The following is a 24,869-nucleotide window of genomic DNA, read 5'->3' as shown; positions in this document are numbered from 1 at the left end:
ACCTTAGCCACTACTTGGCGGTGATCCCACCGAGGCATTTGTGCCAGGCTAGGTGCACACATGCACAAACACAATCGTTTCCTCATACACATAACATACAAAGCCAAAGCTCCACTGTATAGCATGTAACTGTCGGGGGCAAGGGCTGTTGGCGAGCGCCTATGAAGGCAGCAGGTACTGCTTCGAGGCCGAGTCGACCTAGGGGAGGCACCAGAACCGGTACAAGCGTACAGTGCGTGCCAGAGCGGTTGTGCGAGTCCAGGTGCGTGCAGGTGAAGCGAGACGGAGTCACGGGCGGACGACAGAGAGAGAGAGAGGGGGGGGGAGAGACCGAGTCGGTCTATAGATCCAATCGTAACCTGGGTTGTCGTGACATTCCTGGGCCGGTTAAATCCGGTTGGTCCCGGGCGCGAAGGGGAAAAAAAGAGACGAGGTGAGAGAGGGCCGATGGGGATAGGGTGGGAGGGAGCAAGGTGGGAGGATGATGATGGGGGTCTTGGGTTTAAAAAGGCGATGCAGCTGGATCTTCGCCCACACACACGCACAGGTGTGCCCACAGACACAGGTGTGTGTGTGTGGGGGCGCGCGAGTGTGCGGCGATGCGAGTCCACGGCCGTGGTTCCACTCGTGATGCGAAGACTTCACATCGTTTCGGTATTTCACAGCAATCTGCAACTCGCGCAACCACTCACCCCACTCACCACCCACACCACCCACAATCGATAGCCCTTCAAAGGCTGTTTGGAGCCCGCTTGTTAGTTAGCGAGCACCTGTTGAGGCTCAATTGTGTGGCCAACACCGCCACGCCAGACCACGCCGCGTGCCACATGGACGAGCTTCAGGATGAATCCACCCAGGAGCGCGCCACTGATGTTGGCCGTGGCCGGGAATTGAACTTGGGCCGCAGGGTTGCAACACACAGACCACACATAACCATACAGGTACACACACACACAGACCACACATAACCATACAGGTACACACACACAGACTACACATAACCATACAGGTACACACACACAGACTACACATAACCATACAGGTACACACACACACAGACTACACATAACCATACAGGTACACACACACAGACTACACATAACCATACAGGTACACACACACACAGACTACACATAACCATACAGGTACACAAACATAGACTACACATAACCATACAGGTACACACACACACATACACACGCACGCACATTTAATGTGTGTGTGTGTTTGAATGATTGTTTTACGAAGGAACCAGTCCGGGTGGTCACGTGGTGGGAGCGTCCAACTTACATTCTCGATGGTGACGAGTCCACGTGTGTCGGTGTGGGTGGGGCGGCGGTGAGGGTTTGGGGGGGGGGTAGAAACGGGTCGATAAAACGAGAGTACCACTTTGTCGGAAGTCCAGAGCGGTTGTCCGATGGTGATGTTCGCCCCCGCCATGAGAATGTGGAATTTTAACCACTGGCTCTAGGCCGACCTTGACTCCGGGGTCAAGGTCGGCGCCAGGCCCTGCAGGCGAAGTTCACCTCCTGTGTAGGGGACGGAGGCGAATATCGCGTGGTGCGGCATGGGGGCTCTGCGGTGGGCGCGCTGCGCTCCGAAACCGGTAACCTGAGTTAGATCGCAGGTCACGGCGAACGGTCTCGCGTTCTTACCCGGTGCCCCGAGTGGACATCTGTGGGAAAGAGCTTTACAGCTCATCGGATTCCTGCTCCAGTATCAATACAGATTCCGATTGTGAACATCGAGCCGATTGCGTGACATCAGAATCGTTCCTGGGCACTCTCCTCCACCAACAACCAGCATTGACCAGCGTGGTGAAGTATGGTCTCTAGGGCTATACAGGTTTGGAGTGGGGGGGGGGCTGTCTGTTCATTTGTGTGTCAGCGCAGAATGGAATATTCTTAGGGCTCCCCTTACCGGCTTGGGTTTCGGGGGGGGGGATATTTTCCGGAGCTCAGCCCCCGGAAGAAGACGAGTCCGTGTGTAAGAGCACCGGACTGTAGCGGAATACAGTGAGCAGCACGCCACGTGTGTCCGTCACGCCGATCGATGCACGTGGGACGAGTTCGTTAGAACCGGGCTGTGTAACCGGGCATCTCGATAATCGATTATTATTATTATTGATTGTTAACGCTCACGTCAAATGCATCGTGAGCAGCTTGCGTGACAAGCAACGCTGTTTCATTGGATGAAATTATACGCAAATTTATGCAAATTAGCCGTCGACGTGTGCACGTGAGACGAGAGAACAATAGCAAGGAGGCGGTGACCTTTGCTCCCTAAGGGCTCACGGTGGGAGGCCGTTGGTCAATCCACTGCTGGATGAGGGCCTCCATCATCCGTTGGGATGATTTTGACCATACTTCACCACGCCGGTCAGCGCGGGTTTCTGAAGGTACCGGGAGGTGATGAAGGGGAGAGGGGGAGGGGGCTCACGCCGCCTTTTATGCCGGTCGATCCAAGCTCGTGTCCGGGCCTTGATCACCGCTTGGCGTTCCCGTCGATTCGGTAACGGGGTGGTAACGGCGACGCGAGGCGGCGTCACGGGGCACGGCAAATGGATCGATGGATCGATTGTTCGATTGCGGCGAAGGGCGCCTCGCAGTCGCGACCATTCGTCGAATCGCCGTGCGTTTGATCGCTCGTGCGATCGATCGGAGAGTCCGACGTTTCACGATCGGAACATTTCTCAGAGTGCAGGAGGAATCTGATGAGCTATGAAGCTCTGTTTTTCACAGATGCCCAGTAAAAAAAAAGGGAGGGAGGGGTCGTGGGTTAAAAAAAACTGAATGTTTAGATGTTACCCTACAATAAACAATAATACGAAAAACGTGCTAAATCGGTGGCATCGGTGGTGAAATGTCGATGAAACTGACGTTCATTTTAAAGGAGCGTGCCTCTGACTTTAATCACACTTCGGCAGCGCATTGTTTGACCGCGATGTTGATTTGACCATACTTCACCGCTCTGGTCAGTGCGGCTTGCCGAAGGCGGGACCGGTTTTGGTTGGCCCGGGACGGGACCAGTTGGGATATTGGGATTTCAGGCCGGAGGTCCCGGTTCATAGCGCAGTGCGCTAACCGCTGGGCCACCGCTCCACCCACTCACGCACCCACCCTCGAGGCTATATAAGAGAACTCTAAATGTGTGCCAATGTCTTGTGCGCGTGACCCACACAGGAGTGCAGTCGGGCGGAGACAGAACGAAGGTCCAGTCGCGGATGATGATGATGAAGACAACTACGATACATCTGCTGATGATCATCATGCTGCTGATGATGATGATCGTCATCGTCACGATCGGCATCATGACCTGATGACAAATGATGATGATGAATACGATGATCAATACTGATAATGTGCTTCGAGTTGACTATAGAGTGGAGTTGGTGTCAGTGTGTCGTGCGCGTTAGCTTATCAGACTGGTGTTTGCTGTGGCACGCGCCATCCCTGAGCAACAACAGTCGATAAGCTGGCACGCGCGGGGCCCCATCGGACACGTGGCCACGCTCCGGAGGTCAGCCCCGGGCAGCTCCGGCTGAAATAGCGGTCGGCATTTATTGAATTAATTAAAAACACAAATCGAAGCCCCTCGTTGAAAAATGACGGTGTTAGTTGCAGACGTCTGAGATTGTAATTCGTAAACTATGACCCCCATCTCAAGATGATTGTACACGCATTGAAACAATTCGTTAAGGTGGTGTGAAGTGAGCCCTCGTCCAGCAGTGCATTGACAAAAGGGCTGTACGTGTACAGCGCTGCTTTATTACTGTGGATATTACTTACACACACGCACGCGCACGCACACGCACGCGCGCGCATTACCTCGTCCCTCTGTCTATGCGACCCGTTCAGCAAGCCGTCCCATGCCCTCTGCCCTCCTCCGTCTTCGCATTGTTACCACCACCAACAACAACAACAACTAAGTGGCGGCGACGTCACCACGGCGCTTGTGCCAGGCTAGGTACACCTTTTGTAACTACGGTGAACGCAAGCGCATCTCGGTTACGTGTACGCAGATAATGTTGTGATTAAATACATCGCACGCGTCAAGAATAGCCGAGTAGCGAGTTTGCCTTTCTTGCTGTTCCATGGCGATTTAACGTCGCTCGGCAACGATGTCCGACGTTTCGGAACCGCGCGCCAGGAGCTGCTACATGAATTGATTACGATGTCGCGATTCGATTCGGAATCGATTATTATTGTGGGTTTGTGTTTCGTTCTCTCCGTCTCGTTTCCGCAAATACAGGTCGACTGCTTTCAATGGACTCGCCATCACACATTCTCTATCCACTGCGAGATCAAATATCCCCGTACCTTTAGTCCCACGTCTTATCTCCGTGCCAGTCGTCCACACGGCAGCTCCATCAACCCCTTCCCGCAAGCGGTGGCTCACGTGTGCGTGTGTCTACCGCGTGGCGTCGCCTCGTGGTGAGCGCGCTGCGCTGCTGAACCCGACCACCCGGGCTCGATTCCCCGCTCGTGGTCAACATCGGCGACGAATATCTGAACCCCCTCCTTGGCCTTGTCCCTCTAGGTTGACTCGGCCTTAAATACGTATGCACGTTGAACTTCCTCCGCATCGTACGCAGCCAACCCGTGTTCATCGGCGGTGCGGGGAAGGACAATAAACTGAACACGAAACGCAGTTCTAACGACATTAGTTTTCAATCTAGATGATGATTTGAAAGTGCATAGCTCCAGTGGCTTCCTAATATCGGAAGGAATAGCCTTCCAGACGGCCGCAGAGTACATGGAGCGGTGTGTATACATGAGCACTGGAGAGACAAAGGCTGCCGGGCTCGGCACTCGCCACCTACCCACGCCCATCGTGAGCCGTTCCGGCCTTAGCAGGTGCTCGCGAACAGCACTTGCCCCTACAGCCTGTGAAGGCTATGCCTGCGAAGCTTCGTCTAAAGTAGAAACATGAAAGTAGAAACATTACAGCCTTGATAAGGTTTGGTGGACAGGACGAGGGGGGAGGGGGACACTGGGTCTTCGTCAAAGGCGAGATTACATTGGGAACAAAGCAGCTCGTCGAACAGCGAACAGGAACGGAACAGCGCGAGTGACACACGTGGACTGCACGGACGTCGCTGACAGTTGGCGACCCCCCCCCCACCCCCCGCCCCCCCCCCCCCCCCCCCCCTGCGAGCCCCCCCCCCCCCCCCCCGAGATTTTGACACGGGGGAGCCCCCCCCTGCCCTCTACACCCCCCCGCCCCCACTTCCTCCAGTGTAGAGAAGAGCCGCCCGTTCTATACGACTGCCACGTATGCATGTTGCACTTTTTTTTCGCACCGTACGTAGCAAAACCGCGCTAATGCGAGGCGACGTCGGGTTTGTGGATGTGGCTGGGAATGTAATCGCGGGATGGGGGTAGACAACTTGGAGGTTTGGAGTAGAACGTGGTGGGAAGAGGAGGAGGACGCGATGGGTGGGACGCGTGGCCGTGATGGGTGGAGGGCGGGGTAATGTAACTCGTAGGCTGTGAATAGAGCGTGGCCACAGAGCGTTGTAGACATCAGGATGAGGGAGTTACCATGGGAGGAAGAGACACGTGGTGTGCGAGGAGGAGGAGGAGGAAGGCGGGTCACCGTGACTGGCACTCAGAGGTCGGCCATCAATGGGAAGCGCTCAAGCCAGACACTGGTGATGGTGGCGATGGTGATGATAGTGATGATGATGAGGCCGTAAGAGCTGACACCGTTGGCCCGGTGTCACCTTCGCCACGAATTCGAGATCTGGTAGGAGGAGGCTGATGTGGGGTTGACATTGACGGCACCGGTCGTGTTGACCTCTTGACCTTTGACGGCGTTTCAAATCTCTGCTCTTTAACCGCAATCGCTCGGCGAATCGCAAAACCCGAGCGCCCAATTCGCCCGGTCCACGACTGGGCACCCTGCGGCCATCTCCTCTCGTAGGGATGAAGAACCGGTCCGGTCCGGAGGCCGATCCTGAGGCCGGTGGGGCCCGCCTCACAGCATTGAGTCGTCCGTGGAGAACCCGTTGGAGAGCGCGTCCGCTTTTCCGCCAGCGAGCTCCCGCGACGGAAGCGACGAGAGTTCGGCCCTGGGCGCCGTGCCCTCGTTCACCTGCGTGGAGCACGTGCGCCGACACAAAACGAGGTTAGCTCGACGAGGTGGCCTTAAACCTCGTCGTATTTCATCCTGGAGGTATACGCCCCCTCCTCCTCCCTCGAGCCCGCTGTAATTCACTTCCGCCCCCCCCCCCCCCCTCTCGGTACGCGCGGCGAAACGTCGGACGTCGTGCCCGGCACCTTGCGGCACGACCCAGAAAAAGGTGAACCGGGGGAGAGCCGCCGTGGGGCAGCGCGACCGCCTCGAGGTGTCGCCGACCCCCCCCCCCCCCCCGAGGGACGCACGCGGAGCGCCACTCACCTCCTCGAACTTGCTCATGCGGTAGATGTTGCGTCTCCTCATGGTGTTCAGCAGCAGCCAATCACAGATCACCGAGGCCTGCACGCGCACGCGGATAGTCCAAACCGCCGTCGTAGTCATCATCAGCGCCACGGTGGCTAGGAGATGTTCGCTACCTCGCCCGGTATACAGGAGGTCGTGGGTCTGATCCCGACCCTGACGCCTGCTGCTGTATATTTGGAGTTTGCGTGTTCTGGATTTTTCTCCGGGTCGTCCGGTTTTTTCCCCTCCACATTTAGAATCAACATCACGTGTTTAGAGTGTTTGGCCGCGAAACATTTCCACGTGATAAGCCACTTCGTTGAGATGTCGTTTGTGGCCAGGACACTTCTGAAAAAAGCGTTATATGGCTCAGTCGGCCTTACCTGGTAAAATCTAAAAAGTTTCGTTTATAGTTTACTATCACCACTACCACCACCATCATCTTTCATTATCGATTCTGAAACCGTCATGCAATATCGATTCGTCACCATTCAATGCTGATTCGTAATTTTCCGTGATGATCATGAGGCATGGCCTTGGCACAGGAAGGCCGTCATCCAGCTGTGGATAGACCCGGCTGGTGATATCACTGGGCACGTTTCTTAACCCCCCCCCCCCCACCTTGCTATGTGCTCCACGCAGGTGAATGGGTACCACCAGTCGATCGACAGAGTCACGCGTGACGGTGGTGGGGTAAAGTGTGGCTACTACCACCGCTTCCCAAGACGTCCTGGCCATCGTAGATATGATGATGAGGCCAAAAATACCATTCTCGAGTAGACTGCATTCCACCCTTCCACCTGCACTTTGCAGGTCTGCGCCTTTACCGCAGCGCGACGGTGCTGTCAGAACTCACCACCCCGACAGAGGTCAGAGCGGCGGCGAGGTTGATGATGGTGGGGATGATGTAGAATTTGCGCGCCTGGGGGGGGGGCAGGGAGGGGGGTACAGGGGGTGAAAGAGGAACGCATTTAGGGCGCCGCGCTGGTGAGATGTTATCTCCCTCGCCAGGTATGCACGAGGTCGTGGATTCCATGCCGGCCCTGACGGCCGCTCTATATGTGGAGTTCGCGTCTCTCTCTCTCTCTCCCCCCGTGGTCGCGTCGATTTTTCTCCGGGTCCTCCGGTTTTTTCCCCTCCACATTTAGAATCAACATCACGCGTTTAGAATATTTGGCTGATATAAATTCCAACATGGTAAGCCACTTCGTTGAGCTATCATTTGCGATGTCCAGGTCGCTTCTGAAAAAAGAGCTGCATAGCTCAGTTTGGCCTTAACTGGTAAAATAAAATATATATAGTTTAAAAAAAGTAAATTAGGGGCAGGGTTATGATGAAGATGATATTCCATGTTGCGAGGTACAGGACGGGACACAGAGCCACGGGCGTGGAGCTACATGATGAGAGGTGACGGCCTCTGGCCTCGCGTCTGCCTTTACAGCCGAACGTACGACGGCATCGCCACCTGCGGCCCGCGCTGCGGAAAGGTTTTTAGAAGAGGTGACGCGGCTGTTGATTTTTTCTTATTTCAGAAAGTTTGGCACGAGACAAGCGAAGGTTGGGGAAATTTTGTTTTACGAAATGTGCAGTGTGCACCTACGGGCTATCTGCCCATGGGTCGTGATGATGATGGAGATGCCCATGATTCGTGGGCGGGAGACAGCGCGTGGGAGAATGCGCGTGGGTTGGAGCCGGCAAGGGAGACGTGAGTGCGAGAGAGTAGGTGGGGTAACGCGTGATGCAAGATGGGGGAGAAATATGACGGGGTGGGAGACGTTGGTAGAGGGAGAGAGACGGGGGGGGGCAGAAGTATGACTGCCGCGGTGGGAGCACCATGGGATCAGGGAGAGAGAGACGGGGTGTGGGAGATGGTGTGGTGGGAGCAGGGCGAGTGGGAGTCGCGCACACCTCGCCGGAGACGACGATGTCCACGCGGATGCCGTACGCCTTGACGAGCGTGCGCGCCTCAACGCCACCGGGGAGCACGTGGTAGCGCGCGTACCTGCACCACGCGGCACCAGCGTCCCCGCACCGACAGATGTTGCACAAGATTTGCATGTAATATGCATGTCATTTGCATGTCGTCATCATCGTCGTCGTCCATTCAATCTGCAATTTGAAGTTAAATCTAAAAACGTACCTTTTCAAACTGGCTTTTGCTTAAGATTATTTTGTAGTGTTGTGTTAAAAAAATATATGCCTTCTATAGTAATTTCTTATCGTGCGCTTTTGTTTATGTGTGGAAATTGCTTTTATTGTTCTTGCGATTCAGTCTTTTAACAATGTTTTATTTGATCTCTACAGCACTTTGAATTGCATATTTTGCACGAAATAGTGCTATAAAAATAAAGACTTGATTGATTGATTGAATCACAATCAGATGGTGAACACATAATCTATATTCATCGGTGAATCGGTGGCGAGATGTTAACTCCCTCGCCTGGTATACAGGATGTCGTGGGTTCGATGCCGACCCTGACGCCTGCTGTATATTTGGAATTTGCGGGTGTCTCTCTCCCCGTTGTCGTGTGGATTTTTCTCCGGGTCCTCCGGTTTTTCCCTCCATATTTACAGTCAACACGCGTTTCAAATATTTGGCTTCTATAGATTTACACACGACGGTAAGCCACTCCGTTGTGCAATCATTGTGGCCAGGTCGCTCCTGAAAAAGAGCTGTATAAGTCAGTGGGCTTTGCCTGGTAATACAAAAGTAATGTATCGTTTAGTTTAAGAGGATATGGTTGTGTTTGGAAAGGAGGGGGGGAGTAGAGAGGGGGATGGGAGCAGGGGAGGGAGGGGAGGGAGGAGAGGGAGGGGAGGGAGGGGAGGGAGGGGAAGGGGGGATGGGATGGGAGGGAGGGCACCTGAAGTTGTAGCCCGCCCCGTTGTCGAGGCGTCTGAATGAGTACATGGGGTTGCAGGAGTCCGCGCCGCGATCCAGGTCGCACGTCCAGCTGATTAGAACTCCCAGCACCCCGCCCTGCAGAAGCACCGCGCCCAGAACACACCACACACACAACACATACACCACACACACACCCCGCACATACACCACACACACACCACACACACCACACACACACCACACACACACACCACACACACACACAACACATACACACCACACACACACACCCCGCACACACACCACACACACACACCCCGCATACACCACACACACACACCACACACACACACCACACCGACACACCACACACACACACCACACACACCTCGCACACACCACACACACACACCACATACACCACACACACAGCTTAGACGTTCGGGTCAAAAAGGTCACCGCGGTCAATGCCACACGAGTCGAGTGTGAACTGCGCACCTCCGATTAGCACGGTTGGCTAAGTACGGTGCTAAAGAAGTTCAACATACACACGCACACACATACGAACTCGAGTTTGCTCTGCCGGCAGCGCGTGGTCTACCCACGGTGTTTTCTCGACTCAGAATCAGAATCTTGATTCCGGCAGCAGGAGGAGAAATCCGATGAGCTATGAAGCTTTTTTTTTTTCCAGAGATGTCCCAGGTCAGCAAGTGGGCCGTGAGCCCGTGGCCATGCGACTCGAATTCTCTGGAGCCGATTTCGCTTCGCGGGGCTGGCCGGCTGGCCTGGGTTCCGCAGCTCGGAAGTCAGGCGGAGTGAAAATATCATCATCATCATCATCAGACTCTTTATTTATCCTGGAGAAATCCGATGAGCTGTTAAGCTCTTTTTTTCACAGGTGTCCCAGCAGGGGCGGGTACACGAGTTATGACGGCAAATAAAACAACAACAACAACAACAACAACAACAACCGATATGAGTACGTAATAGAGAAACGGTAGGCAAGTCACTCAAAATAAATACAAAAAACATAGGTAACGTATATATAAGTACCAATTGCATTAGTGCGTACACTCCTGACGAGTGTTCAACGCTAAATACAAGCTTTGGCAAAGCAGCAAAAACACCAAAATCAGTGCCAAGGCCACGCGAAAACAACGACGCAGTTCCTCAATAAAAATGCGCATTACAAATGTTTACGCGGGTAATTAACAGAATTCCGTCAACAGCCACCAGGTGTCGTGGGGCTATTTCAGTCTTTCTCAGGAGATCTGTCGCTGGTGTTGACACCACGCGGACGAAATCCTCACAGCCGTGGAGAGGCGCGGGCTCTGGTGCCGGGTGGACTCGAGTCAATGGCCAGGGATGGGGCACTGCGTTGAGAAACAAATGCATTGTGTGTGCGTATGTGTGCGTGCGTGTGCGTTGAACTTCTTCCGCGCCGTACGTAGCCAACGGCGCTAACCGAAGGCGCGGGCGAGGGACAACAAGCCAACACGCGCGAAAGAAAGCAGTTCTCAAGAAATGAGTTGTCAGCCGAGATGATTTCCACTTTCCTAACATCGGAAGGAAGAATCAGAATCAGAAAATGCGTTGAGACTGGCTTTGAAGCTCTGTTCCACAGATCTCCATTCCAGACGGCCGCCGATGCGCATCTGAAAGCGCCGTGATGGCATTGCCATGAAACCACAAAAAATGTTCTACCGGTTCAAGATATTTTTTTAAAAATGTGGTGCAAGGCAATGAATTATAACGAGGGTCACCCCCTTTGTTTGTGTACTGCTGTGTGCGTAAACACCGATGTTGTTTCGAACGCTCTGGCAGTCGGCGATGGAATGAACGCGGCCTCTCGTGACCGATTGAGCAGCTGGACACATTTACGGCGCCGCCAAACGATTCGGGCAATTTCCCTTCCCAGCTTCTGATGTGGTTCAGTGGCCCGAAGCTTTTATTGGGAACAAAAAATCGTCACGAACGCGCTCGCATTTGGCAAGTTAACACTAACACAGCGCGCGAGATACGCGCATGTGTGACTGTGTGTGTCTGTGTGTGGGGAGCGGTAGTGTAGTGGTTAGCGCGCTGCGCTACGAACCCGGCGACCCGAGTCTGATTCCAACTCACGATCAATAATAACGGTGAACATATGAATCGGACCTGAGCCTCCCCTAGGTCGACTCAGCCTTAAGTTGGTGCCTGGTGCCGGTGTGTAAACATCAGCACTGGAGAAACAAAGGCGGCCGGGATTGGTGTTGGCCACCCCATCCCACCCCCGTGTGCTGAACCGGCTAACAGCACTTACCCCAACCGTCTGAAGGCTATCCTTTGTCCTTCGCATGTTCACATGTTTGTCTCTGCACGTGCATTTGTGTGTGTGTGCGATTGTGTAAGTTCGAGCGGAGACTCAGCGGGTCGTGCACCGCACTACGAAGCCTACGGTACCTGGGTTCGATTCCAAGCCACAGACTACCATCAGTGACAAGTCGTATCAGCAGCGGGCCTAGTAAATGAGTACTCTGTACGTGTGCGTCCCCGCGTGTGTGTGTGCGTGTGTGGTCGCGCGCTGTGGACTGTACCTTTTTAGAGAACTTCTGGTAGGTGAGGCCAGCCCTCTTCAACATGTCACCCAGGCGGAAGATGGGGCAGTAGTTGTTGTGCCGGGCGTCGTGCTTGCACGACTGGAGGTAGGTCTTGGGCATGTTATCTCGCAGGTTGCCCCTGCACCCCAGCCGACAGCGCGGGGGTCAGGGAGGGTGGGAGCACCCACACTCTACCCCACCACATGCAACCTGCCCCCCTTGCCGCCCCCCCCCCCCCCTCCAATGTGACCATTGTGCACGAGTCCTCATCTCGACGTTGTTCTGTGACCTCAGTCCGGACCAAGCGTCGTGGTGTTTTGGTCGCTGGGGTTGGTGACGTTTCTGTCGACTGGAACGCGGAAGACAGAGGTCGCAACCGGGTACCCGATACCCGTACCCTACCCGATACCCGGCTACCCGTACCCGGCCGGGTACGGGTACAGGTAGCCGTTTGCGACCCTGGTGCGGCCGGGTACGGGTACGGGTAGGCCGTGAGTCACTGGTGAATAACCGTTTGTCACTCGTTTCGGGTAGGGTACGGGTACGGGTACCCATTTGCGACCCTAGTGCGGCCGGGTACGGGTACGGGTAAAGAATCAAAACCCGTTTGCGACCTCTGGCGGAAGATCCTCCACCCCCTCCTCGCTAACAGCACTTGCTCCAACCGTCTGTGAAGGCTATACATGGGGCCTGCGTTTTTGTCTTGTGTGTACGTATGGGTTTGACCACGATGGGACCCTGGCCTAGTTGTGAACTCATTGCCCTCAAGGTCAATAGGTCAGGGGGTTTTATTGATCGAACAACAGCAGCCGCAGCAGCTGATGTCGTAAATGCATCGTGCATGCAAATGCGTCGCGTACGGTAAGTGCATTGCTCGCGCGGTGGAGTTCGGAAAAGGGACGCGAGTGAGCCACATGTGGAGAGTTGACTTGGAGTCAAGCACTCGGATTGGAGGCCGCGTCGGAGAATGCGGGGGGTGTTGTCGTTCTCGAGGCTATGGGGTGGCCTTTCTACGGATAACGCGAACGCCTGCGTCAGATTTCGCTCGCCTGCTCGCATAGCCCGACGGGTACCCTCCGGGTCGCTCCGCTTCGCCTCCCACACGCAGCCCAACACTCGATCATTTATCCATCCCAGTCAGGACTTCATTTTGGATCTCGACCGCATGTATGTAAGTTGAACTTCTTTCGCACCGTACGCAGCCAACCGTGCTAATCGGAAGTGCGGGGGAAGGACAACCAACTGAACACGAAGAGGCAGATCAGCACTGGACAGCTCCGACAGAAGCGGAGCTCTCCTCTCAAGTTGCCCCCCCCCCCCCTATTTCCACGTCACCGAAGTTCGTCTCGGCTGCCGGCGACGGGAACTCACTTGGAGAAGTTGAACTTGGGGAAGCGAATGTTGTTCTTGATGAAGATGGTGAAGTTCTCGGCCTCAGCCAGGAGGGTGTACCTGTGTGCAGGTGGTAGTGGGGGGAAGGGGGAGGGCGGCGAGGGGGAGGGGGGAGATAATTAAATCGGGGGGGGTCACGTGATGGGGCTCATTGAATGAAGCCGAAAATCAAAAAGGAAAGCGCCTCAATGCTTGTAGCCACACAATGAGACCAACAATATGTACACATTCAGAGTGCTTCAAAAAAGTGTTAACACGTCTATGGGACTATCGTTGTTAATGGAAAGAGGACGGTTAATACACTTTAACGTGATAACAAATGTGATGTTAACAGCTTTAAAAAGTCAAAGCCTTCGCTTGTTCGCCATCGTTGTCAACGCGTGCCTGGAATCTTCTCCAGGTGGTCTCCAGAGCCCGGAGGCGGCACATTTATTGTGGGATTGTTGCAAATTCTCAGAAGTGTTAAAAACTATTTAAAGCACCCTGTATATGAATCGTTACATTTCCATTAGATACACATCTAGAATAAAATATATTTACTTTAATGTTGTGTGTATCGATACAGTAATCGTGTACGTGTATACATTAATACATGTCATTTTGTAACGACTTCGCGTGCACGCAATGGGCTCCTAGGCTTCCGCGGATTTCCGGGGATTCCGCGGATTTCTGGTGCTTCCGCGGATCTCTCTACGCGCCCATACTTGGCGTTGCGTCCCTCGGACTCAACGGGGCACCAGGCGAACACCTCGCACGTGCCCTGCCCCCTGTTGCCCGAGCAGCGGCCCGTCTTCACTCCTGGGGGCAGGGGGGGGGGGCAAGGCAGGGCAGGGGGGAGCAGGGCAGGTGGTTATCCATAACATAGTTTTTTGGGGGTTATATCGCGTAAGTATATTAAAATGTGTCATTAAAACCCGCCACATACCGACACAACCAACTTGTAAGGGTTTTCACGTAAACAGAACGTGCCAATTCGTCACTAGTATAGCACACCGGTGTGTTGGAGAGCCAAGCCACAACATTTACAATCTGAGTACGACGTTTCACCAGTAATTACAACTAGCTTCATCAGGCGACAGACAGATTTGTGGAGAAGTACACCTGTGTTGTTCCTTACATAGAGGCGTAGATGTGGTAACCACACTTCTGCGCTCTTGCGCAAAGTGGTTATGTGGGCAGTTGAGTGGATGGGTAGATGGCTGGGTAAGTGAGTCGACAAGGGAGTGGGGTATGAGTGTGGGCTGGTGGCTGGGTGGATCGGTGGGTCGGTGTGGGTGAGTGGGTACGTTAGTTGAATTAATGGTTAGGTGGATGGGTGGGTGCGTGTGTGAGCAGGTGGGTGACTGGTTTAAAATTCGGTGGGTCGGCGTGAAATGTGAATGTGGGTTGTAAGTCGGTATGTGGATGGGTATGCGTGTGGATGGGACGTTCAGTGGGCATGGGTGTGGGCGGGTAGATATTAGGTGGCTGGATGTGGATGGGTGTGTTGTGTTGGTGGCTGGCTTGGTAGGTTGCAGGGCAGAGAGGTGGGTAAATATTAACATAGGTAGGTCGACATTGAAGTGTATGTATTGGTATACTGTACTGTATATATGTATAGATAGCTGGATGGTTTGGTGGTAGGAGTGTGGACAATAGCGAGAGGTTTACGTTCATCTATACTTTTTGTAAATAAGAGAACGCTTAGTTGGCATTGCCCCTAGCCATGCCTGCCTGGCCATGCCACTGCCATGCTTCTAGCCATACCCCGAGCCATGCTCCCAGCCATGCCCCGAGCCATACCATTGTAGAGTTGGTCTCGTTCCCCTGGTCGGCAGCTGGTGTCGTTGGAACACGGCGCCGTGGGAGTGTCGGGGTCCTGTCCACAAACAACACGCAAAGACAAAGACCCCCCGTATAGCCTTAACACACGTTTTGGGGCAAGTTCGGTTAGCGTGCACCTCTGAACAGCGGGCACATCACACGTAGGGGTTGGTGGCAACTACGCCTGCCCGGCCGTCTTTGTCTCTCCAGTGCTAATGTGTACACGCCACACCAGGTACTCATTTAGGGTTGAGTCGACCTAGCGCGGTGGGGGGGGGGGGGGGTCAGCTACACGCCCGATCGCCTTTCTCTTCCTAAGTGCTGCTGTTTCCACGTCTCACCAGGGACTCGTTTAAGGCCGAGTCTACCTAGGGGACTGTAGATATCGCCCGGGGTGTTTTTTTTAATGTACAAAGCTACTCCACGGAGTGGTGGGGGTGGGTGGGTGGGCGTGTTGCGGGGGGGGGGGGAAGGGGCGTGGTTCGTCGTACGCTGCGCTCTGAAGCCGGGACCGCCTCGGTTGGATTCGGGGCCGCGACTCTCACAGTGGGTCCCAGGGCGGGCACAAGGCCAACGAGCCGAAACGAACCCATCAGCTCTGCCAGGGAGTCAAGTGTATATTACAGGGTGATTTAAAAAAAAAAAGTTCACACTTATATGGGACTATCGTTTTTAATGGGAAAAGAACGGATAATACTACACTGTAACATGATAACAAGTGAAATGTTAATAAGCTTCAAAAAGTCTCCGCTTGTTCACCATCGTTGTCAACGCGTGGCCTGGAATCTTCTCCAGGTGGTCTCCAGAACCCGGAGGCAGCACGTTTCTCGTGGCATCGTTGCAAATTCTCAGAAGTCTCAACATTTTTTTGAAGCTCCCCGCATGTATAAAAGTGTGCAACTATCTTGACAGATGTCGGCACAGCACGGGAGACGTTCATACTGGTAGGAACCACCTGGTTCCACCAGCCCACAGGGGATTATTGTGTCCATCGTGCATCCAAAAATGGGAGGGGTGGGGCTGGGTGGAGAGGGGAGGGTGGGGAGGGGCTGGGTGGGAGGGTGGGGAGGGGCTAGGTGGGGAGGGTGGGGAGGGGCTGGGTGGGGAGGGTGGGGCTGGGTGGGGGGTGGGAGGGATGGGGCTGGGTGGGGAGGGGCTGGTCACCCCGTGGTGCCCTTATAAAACTCAACGTTTAACCTACTCACGCCGGCTTGTGCCCGCCCTCACAGTCGGCCATATTTGCGGAATACACCACGCCGCCGTTGACCCTGGCCATTGACCGAGCAACCCAACGTTCCTACCAGCTCCCTCCGCAGGAATGTGTTTATTCTTTGCAGCCACTGTGATGGTAGCGCATGCTACGTTATGCCCAGTCGATAGTGCCGCGTGTGATAAATTAAAAGAGACATTTGGGAGTCAAGCGTACGTCTGATGCAGGAGCCTCGAGCCGAGATTGTGAGGAGGGTCCTGCAACGGAGATCGCCTGGCCAACGCCAGTTACCTCCGACCGAAGCAATCTCGCAAAATTCTCGGAAGCGAACCCGGATCTGAACCCGGTTATGACTCGGATGACGCACTCGGGTTTGCCCGGCTGCGGGATGCGGGGTCGACGCTTCGCTGGCGATACGGCGATGGATTGTTGAATCCATCTGTGCGGAGCGTTACGTGCCGCTCCGTCGCATGCGCGGTGGAGGTTTTCTCTCGACCCGAAGCCAATTCTCCATCGATTTTGCCCGAGTAACTAAAATATTTATAAATATTCTAATGAATAATAAACAGTCACAGAGAGTTTTAAGAAGAAGAAAAAAAAATGTCACAGGACTCCCGTTGCATTTGAGATGTTTGGCCAATTTAGGGTGGCATGGTGGGTAGGTGAGAGGTTCAGGTGGGTGGATAGGTGAGAGGAGAGGTGGGTGGGTATGAATGTGGCGGACAGATTTTTTAGTTGCTTAAAGGCACTCCGACCACCGTATCAGCATCCAGCCACCCTCCTTAGCCAGCCAGCTAGCTACCCATACGCATACCAACTCAGCCACTTAAATATACGTAAATACAAAGAAAAAGACCCCCCCGTATAGGCTTGACAGACTTTTGGGGCAAGTGCTGCTAGCGAGTAGCACCTATGACGGCCGGCACGGTACAAACACGACTCATTCTGGTCTCTAGATTTATAACCTGGTTATTTAAAAATTATATATATATAAACATAAACCTCTCACTATTACCCACACCACTACCACCAAATCATCCAGCTATCTATACATATATACAGGACAGTATACCAAAACATCCACTTAAATGTCGGCCTACTCACGTTAATATTCACCAACCTCTCTGCCCTGCAACCTACCTAGCCAGCCACCATGTATACAACAGCCACATTCACACCCACCCCACCTGGCCTCCCACCTTAACACCCACCCACCAACCCACCCACAAACAATGCACCAAACATCCCACCCAACCAAAGCAACAGGATGTCTGTGCAAACAAAAAAAAACCCCAACAGTCTGGAGACCGAGTGAGAATCATTTGGGTCTTTCGGTAGCGCCACATAGTCAGAAAAAAATATAACCAAAAATATCGACGTTTCGATCGCAACACAAGCGGTCGTCTTCAGGAAAAGGGGGCGACTTTTTACGTCTACGTGGTTTTACCGAAAGACCAAAAGAATATGAATTCCTGCAGTCACGAAAGCTTTAAGTCAAGATTTAACCGAGTGAGTGTTTTGTATAATACTATTATTATGATCACGATGATGAATTATATTTTACGCTACTCGCGCACAACAGACGAGCATTAATGAATTCCCCCTGGCGCGATTGAGTGGCTGCAGGGAAGTCACGCGGCGTCGGATATGCGATCTGCCTCGCGTCGTAAGTTTGCACACACGGACTAACAGCAACACCAACACAGGGCGGGGGTAGGGTGGTGGTGGTGGTGGGGGGGGGTCGTTCAGGTGCCCCCCCTCTACCCCAACTTCCTCGCTGGGGGGGTATCGGGTGCAGGTAAACAGACCCCGCAAATTGGCCCGTAACGAATAGCGCCCCCCCCCCCGTATCAGCCAGGCAGACGCCACGTGCGCGCGATATCGGAGGCATTGGAATTCACGAACGCGATTGATTGCTCAGTGAGAGGTTTTAAACGGCGTTAGCATCGACAGTTCCATCATTGTAACCCCCGCCCCCCCTCCACCACGCCCTGTTCCCCATCCCACTGATCCCCCTATCCCCTGGACAGCCCCCCCCCATCATCATCACATCTTTCTCCCCAGGACGACTTCCTCGCGTAATTGCCACCCTCCACCCTAATCCTCCTCCTTCGCTCTGAATCCTCTCTCCCGAACCATCTCGACCGCTCACGCACGCCACTCCCCCTTCCCCCCAGGGCACTTCCCCTCGCTAATTGCCTTCCCTAAGCCGAGCCCTGTTCCTTGCAGTCGTTACGGATGGGAGCCAGAGGCTTACTGGGTCACCATCGGTGCTCGCGGGAGCGATGTAAACAGCGCAGTCGTCGCTTAAGTCAGCGTCGTTAACCGTGACGTCAACGACACCACCATCATCATCATCGCAACCACCACCATCATCATTACCACCACCACTATCATCACCATCATCACAACCACCATCATCATCACAACCACCATCATCATCACAACCACCATCATCATCACAACCACCACCATCATCATCATCACCACCGCTACCGTCACCTCTAAAAGACAAAGATTCCCCGTCTGGCCTTTGACTGACTTTTTAGGGCACCTAAGTGGGTGGGGTGGCTAGCACCACGCCCGGCCGCCTTTGTCTCCCTCGCGGCGATATTTACACACAGCACCAGGTACTCATTTGAGGCTGAGTCGACACAGGGGAGGCCCAGGACCGGTTCAGATAATCGTGACTGGAGTTGGCCGTCAGCGGTAATCGAACTCGGGTCGCTGGGTTCGTAGTGCAGCGTAGCGCTAACCCGCTACCGTCACCTCCACCATCATCATCATCATCACCCATACTACCACGACCATCACCTCGACCACCATCATCACCCACACCAACGCGACCCGTCACCTGCACCACCATCATCACCCATACGACCACTACTAACACCACCACCATCACATCATCGCCGCACCCCCATTCCCATCACCACCATCACATATACCACCACTGCCACCATCGTCACCCCCAACACACCGCGCCTACTCGCCCCACCATTCCAGAGGCCGCTGGTGTAAACACAATGCGCTTCTAGATCGAATGTTAGATAGTGCGCTAGGAATGCGCAAGGAATGCGCACTCGCACGCACCGCAGCTTCGCGGAAGGGTCCACGCTCTCGGCTCCTGCGTCACCGTCGCATCTGTTATCCATCGCGCCGACCGTCAAACGATTCTGACGGCCGGCGGTGGCCGTGCTGCCGTGCTGCGCGTGGCTGACTCGAGTCCAGCGCTGTGGAGGCAGCTGCGAGGGGGTGGTGGATCACGCTGCGGCTGTTCCGTGACTCCCTTTGCTATCAGTCGGCGAGCGACCAGGAAGAGCCATAACGCTGGCTCGCCGGGCGTGACAGTGTGCATGTGCAGTTGAACTTCTTTCGCACCGTACGTGGCCAACAGGTGCTAATCGGAGGTGCAGTCCGGTCCAGCAAATGCGGACTCTATTCGTTCTATCTTCGCACGCATGGGTGTTGTTTTTTCCCCTTCTTCTGGGTCCTCTCGTTTAATCCCGCGTGTGAACGCTCATTCATTTGGCCGTTAACACTTTAATGCGTAGAGGACCGCAGAGCTCGCAGGGGAAGTTGGCACCAGCTAAACCACGTGGCTACTGCTGTTGCGCCCTTCCCCCCGCTCGTCTGTGGCTAGGAGATGTCAACTACCTCGCCTGGTAAACACGAGGTCGTGCGTTCGATCCCGACCCTGACGCCTGCTGCTGTATATTTGGAGTGTGCGTGTTTCTCTCTCTCTCCCCATGGTCGCGTGGATTTTTCTCCGGGTCCTCTGGTTGTTCCCTCCACATTTAGAATGAACATCACGCGTTTAGAGAATTCGGCTGCTATAAAGTCCCACACGATGATAAGCCACTTCGTTGAGCTATCATTTGTGACGGCCAGGTCGCTTCGACAAAAAAGAGCGACAATAGCTCAGTGTGGGCCTTACCTGGTGAGATCAAAACAAACTCAGGTCGCCTATAGGTCACAGCACGATGCGTGAACCACTGCACCACCGCTCCCACCTCCCATTCTATTCCCCAACGTATTTCCCGTTAAATATTGCACGTACGAATAGCTGAACGTATATCATCCGTCTACGAGAGCGAGCGAACGCTGTGTGGCGACGGCGGCGGCGTGTAACAATGAGACATCGTGATTACGGGCGGATTCCGTCGATGATTTTGTTGGAACTCGAAAGGCAGCGAGCGCGCGACGGCGGTGGTTTTGGTATTTGCGGATGTCCGTACGGTGCGGAGCTGTCGCGAAAGCGTCATGCCCCACAGGCAGGTATAGTCAGTCTGCCGGTAGGGGTGGAGAGTGGCAATGATGTGGTCATTGTATTTTATTTGATCTAATTTGCGAGTAATAACGGTTAGATTTGGCAAATGTGCACCGAGACACTGGCAAGTCTATGGATCTCTATGCGAGTCTATGGGTCTCTATGCGAGTCTATGGATCTCTCTCACCTCGGAGCAGACTCCTCACTCGAACGGGGGCACACTCCTCACTCACCACTCCTCACTCACCACTCCTCACTCACCTCGGGACAAACTCCGAGCGACTGCATGGGCGTCTCGAGCACGTTGGTGATGATCACGAAACTGTCCGTGCCCTGCGCAGCGGGGGGGGCGGGGGGGGGGGGCATTGGAGAGATATTGGGGAGCATGGGGGGGGGGGGACGTGGAGGGTGATGCGGGGGACATGGGGGGGGACATGGGGGGGAAAGATTGGGGAACAAAGGCGGACATGGGGGGTAGGGCATGGGGGGACATGGGGGGTAGGACATGTGGGGACATGGGGGGTAGGGCATGGGGGGACATGGGTGGCCACAGGGGACATTGTGAGACATGGGGGATACGGGGGGATTCAGTAAAACTGCGCGATTGGTTGTATACTGTGAATCTTAAACATATATTTTTAAGTTTGTATTGTTGAAATTTGGATTTTGTTACATCTCATCTCATCTAATTTCATATTTATAGAACACCTTCACTGACACTTCACCTGTCCACTGACGTCAACTGTCCACACACCCCCTCCACCTGTCCACTCACCTGTAAACTCACCTCACCATCTCTGCCACCTCCTCACAACCACCTCTCACCTGCCCACACACTCCCTTCCATCTGTCCACTCACCTGTAACCCTCACCTCACCCGTTTCACTCACCCCACCTTCTCTGCCACCCCATCACAACCACCTCCCACCTGCCCACACACCCCCTCCACCTTGTCCACACACCTGTAACCCTCACCTCACCTTCTCTGCCACCCCATCACAACCACCTCCCACCTGCCCACACACACCCTCCACCTTGTCCACACACCTGTAAACTCACCTCACCTTCTCTGCCACCCCATCACAACCACCTCCACCTTGTCCACACACCTGTTACCCTCACCTCACCTGCGTGCGCACCGCCACCGCTCACCTGTGGGGGCATCACGTACTCGGCCACGTCCCACACGCGCGCCCTCAAGTCGCTACCGTTGGTCGCAGTGACCCCCTTGACCTTTGAGATGACGGAAACCTCCTTCACCCCCTCGGCCGTCTGGTAGGCCTTCTCGGTCAGAAACACCCAGCTGGAGTGGCGGGGAGACACAACGGGGGCGTCACACATGGGGCTGCTTGAGCTACTTGGTATATCGTGTGCAGCATAACCGACCACACCGGGTCTCATAAAACAAAACTGTCTAAAATTAAAATTAAAATTTTATCAGCAATATATGTTAGTGGAGGCTTTAAGTGACTCTCCGTCGCCAAGTCTGACGCGATTCGAGGGTTTACGCAGTCTACTGAGACTTGCAAAAAAAGGTCAATATTGAACGTTGATTTGCATTCCGTCGAATCGAGGAGCCGTTCGACCAAGTCTCGCGCGAGAGGAGTCAAATGTTGCCTTTGTGAACACGGAGCCAGCCAGTGGTCATCAGGCAGACTGCGAAGCTTCTTCGTGTTCAGCCGCTCGTAACAACAACGTTCCTCCAAGCCGACTGTTTCGACATCACGAGAACTGATGTTGACTCGCACCAACACCAACACCACCACCACCACCACCACCCAGCAGGATTTTCTGACCGGGGTTACGATTCGCGGGATAATAAATAAATCAACATTGCGAACATTTACATTTTTTTTTCTTTTGCCGCACACCACCGGTGTACAGCCAAGACGTTCTCATGCAAAGGTGGGGGGGGGGGGGGAAGTGGTTCATGGGTTTCACGCGCTGAGCTAGGCGCAGCCCCGCAACAGCTTGCTCACGTCGCTGCTGGCAGAAGGGGGCCTCGACACGAGGAGGTTCTAGAGGGGGGTTTGTGTTGTTTACCAGGTCAGGCCCGCTGAGCTACAGAGATATCTTTCCGAAGCGACCTGTCAATAACAAATGATAGCTCTACGAAGTGGCTCATCATCATCATCACGTGGAAAATGCACAACAACCAAATACTAGAAACGCGCGAAGATCATTCTTAAATGTGGAGGGGGGAAAAAACCGGAGGCACCCGAAGAAGAATAAAAAACACGCGACCACGGGTAGAGACAGAGACGCGCAGACTCCAAATGTACAACAGGCGTTAGGGTCGGGATCGAACTCACGACCTCCTGCATAACAGGCGAGGGAGTGAACATCTCCTAGCCACCGTGGCGTCCACGGTGGGGTATGGGATGGGGGGTGCAGAAAGGGGATGAGGAGATGGGGCATATGAGAACGAGTGGACGTAGTCGAGGTGCGTAGACTGGGGGGGGGGGGGCGGGGGGCACAGACTGGTTCACGTACACGGGTTTTCGTGTGTACGGAGTTACCTGCCCTCGCTCCCTGCCCCAACCACTGCCCCCCCTCTCCCTGCCCCTCTCCCTATCCATACCGCTGCCCTCTGTCAGACCATACTCCGGCCCTCTCCTTCTCTCTGTCCTCTCTCTGCGACCTCTCCCTGCCCCACTGCTGCCCTCCCTCGATCCCCACATCCCTGCCCAATACCCCAACCCCATACCCTAGCCCGACACCTTAACCCCATACCCCTGACCCATACCCCTGCCCCATACCCCCTAACCCCATACCCCTACCCCATACCCCTGCCCCATACCCCAGTCCCATACCCCTGGCCCCATACCCCTGCCCCATACCCCAGCCCCATACCCCTACCTCATACCCCTGCCCCATACCCCCTAACCCCATACCCCCTAACCCCATACCACAGCCCCATACCCCAGCCCCATAGCCCCTAACCCCATACCCCTGCCCCATAGCCCAGCCCCATAGCCCCTAACCCCATAGCCCCTAACCCCATAGCCCAGTCCGTGGCCACGCTCACCCGACGAAGTAGGTGAGGATGAGAGCCTGCGCCCCGCGGTAGACAACCCCCAGCTTGCGGCTCTTCACCACCATGGTCTTGGGCGTCTCGTAGTCAAAGAACCCGGACCACATCTCGCGGCAGAAGCCCGCGGTTCCCGCGCGAGAGCCCATGGTCCCGAGGTGCTGAGATGATTTCGCTGCCGCTGCTGCCACCAGCGCCGCCGCCGATCCCCGGCGAGCTGAGTCAGCTGAGTGAGAGGAGTGAGCTGAGTGAGAGGAGTGAGAGGAGTGAGCTGAGTGAGAGGAGTGAGCTGAGTGAGAGGGGTGAGAGGAAGCTCTCTATGCTGGCATGGACGGAGCGAGCGCTTTCATTCTATCAAGGTCTGACCACCCCACCCCCACACCACTAATGTCCCCCCCCACCCACGCGTCAACTCATCCCCCCACTGGACTCATCCCTCTGCTCCCAGACTCATCACCCCTCCAGCCACCCTGCCCCTCCCAACCCTAGACTCATCGACCCTCAACGAATAATTCGCCGATTAATATATTCATCACTCCACCTACCTCTCCATCACTCCACCTACCTCCCCATCACTCACCTACCTCCCCCATCACTCACCTACCTCTCCATCACTCCACCTACCTCCCCATCACTCACCTACCTCCCCATCACCCACCTACCTCTCCATCATCTGACCACCTCACCACCTGTACTTGATCGGCGGGTAGGCAGATTTACCGAACAACGTTTAACCCTACTGAACGTCACTTATTAACCCGTACAAAAAAACTACAGTTAAATCGTAAACCCGGTAAAATGTTTCCGTTCTGTACATGTGTTTGCTTCTTGTTGTTATTGAATACATTACACGGGCTGCAATGAGACGAGGGCGTCTCGGATTTGCGGTGCTGCCGATGCAGGGTCGGGGCCAGCCCCGCTGTGATTCACCAACGGGGCCCGAGTCGGAGTCGATGATGGTAAAGCCCCCCCCCCAAACAGCAGCAACGCAACGCTGCAGTGAAGCTCCGTAGATGTTGGATCATCTTTACGAGAGATATCACGATCATGTCACCACCCCCACCTCCGTCTCCTCCTCCCCCCGCCTCTTCGCTCGCCGCAGACAGAGCTAATGCGCCAACGCTTCCGACCTCATTCAGACAGCGCTAACTCCATTACCTAAACCCTACAGCGCCGAATAGGGTAGACAGCGCGGAGCATTAGCGGCAAGAGGCCCTAATGAAGCGACGAACACCGGGTGGGAAAGACTTTTGACTATTAAACAACTTTTATTGCCGCCAGCAGCAACAGCAAACAAATGAAAATAAACGCTACAAATC

General features: G+C 54.5%; 1 protein-coding gene and 1 long non-coding RNA gene across 2 annotated transcripts; one reads left to right on the top strand and one right to left on the bottom strand.

Annotated features, from left to right (window-relative positions):
- Positions 1-533: 533 nt before the first annotated feature.
- LOC144719348 (uncharacterized) lies at positions 534-4,060 on the top strand. Its single transcript, XR_013585586.1, has 2 exons — positions 534-654; positions 3,183-4,060. It is a non-coding gene; the product is annotated as an uncharacterized LOC144719348 (long non-coding RNA).
- A 1,164-nt stretch (positions 4,061-5,224) lies between these two features.
- LOC144719347 (P2X purinoceptor 4-like) lies at positions 5,225-23,893 on the bottom strand. Its single transcript, XM_078595208.1, has 12 exons — positions 23,548-23,893; positions 21,672-21,822; positions 20,781-20,852; positions 15,019-15,094; positions 13,941-14,034; positions 13,216-13,296; positions 11,842-11,983; positions 9,288-9,403; positions 8,332-8,425; positions 7,280-7,345; positions 6,403-6,480; positions 5,225-6,096 (listed from the first exon to the last, which is right to left on the bottom strand). Exons 1-12 carry the CDS (start codon positions 23,697-23,699, stop codon positions 5,980-5,982), a joined length of 1,239 nt encoding a protein of 412 aa, XP_078451334.1. The 5' UTR covers positions 23,700-23,893; the 3' UTR covers positions 5,225-5,979.
- Between the last annotated feature and the right edge of the window lie 976 nt (positions 23,894-24,869).

Source organism: Lampetra planeri, chromosome 6 (assembly GCF_965212315.1).
Source record: "Lampetra planeri chromosome 6, kcLamPlan1.2.h2, whole genome shotgun sequence".
Lineage (NCBI taxonomy): Eukaryota > Metazoa > Chordata > Hyperoartia > Petromyzontiformes > Petromyzontidae > Lampetra > Lampetra planeri.
The sequence above is the reverse complement of the archived record's forward strand: the minus strand, read 5'-3'. Positions and strand labels throughout refer to the sequence as shown.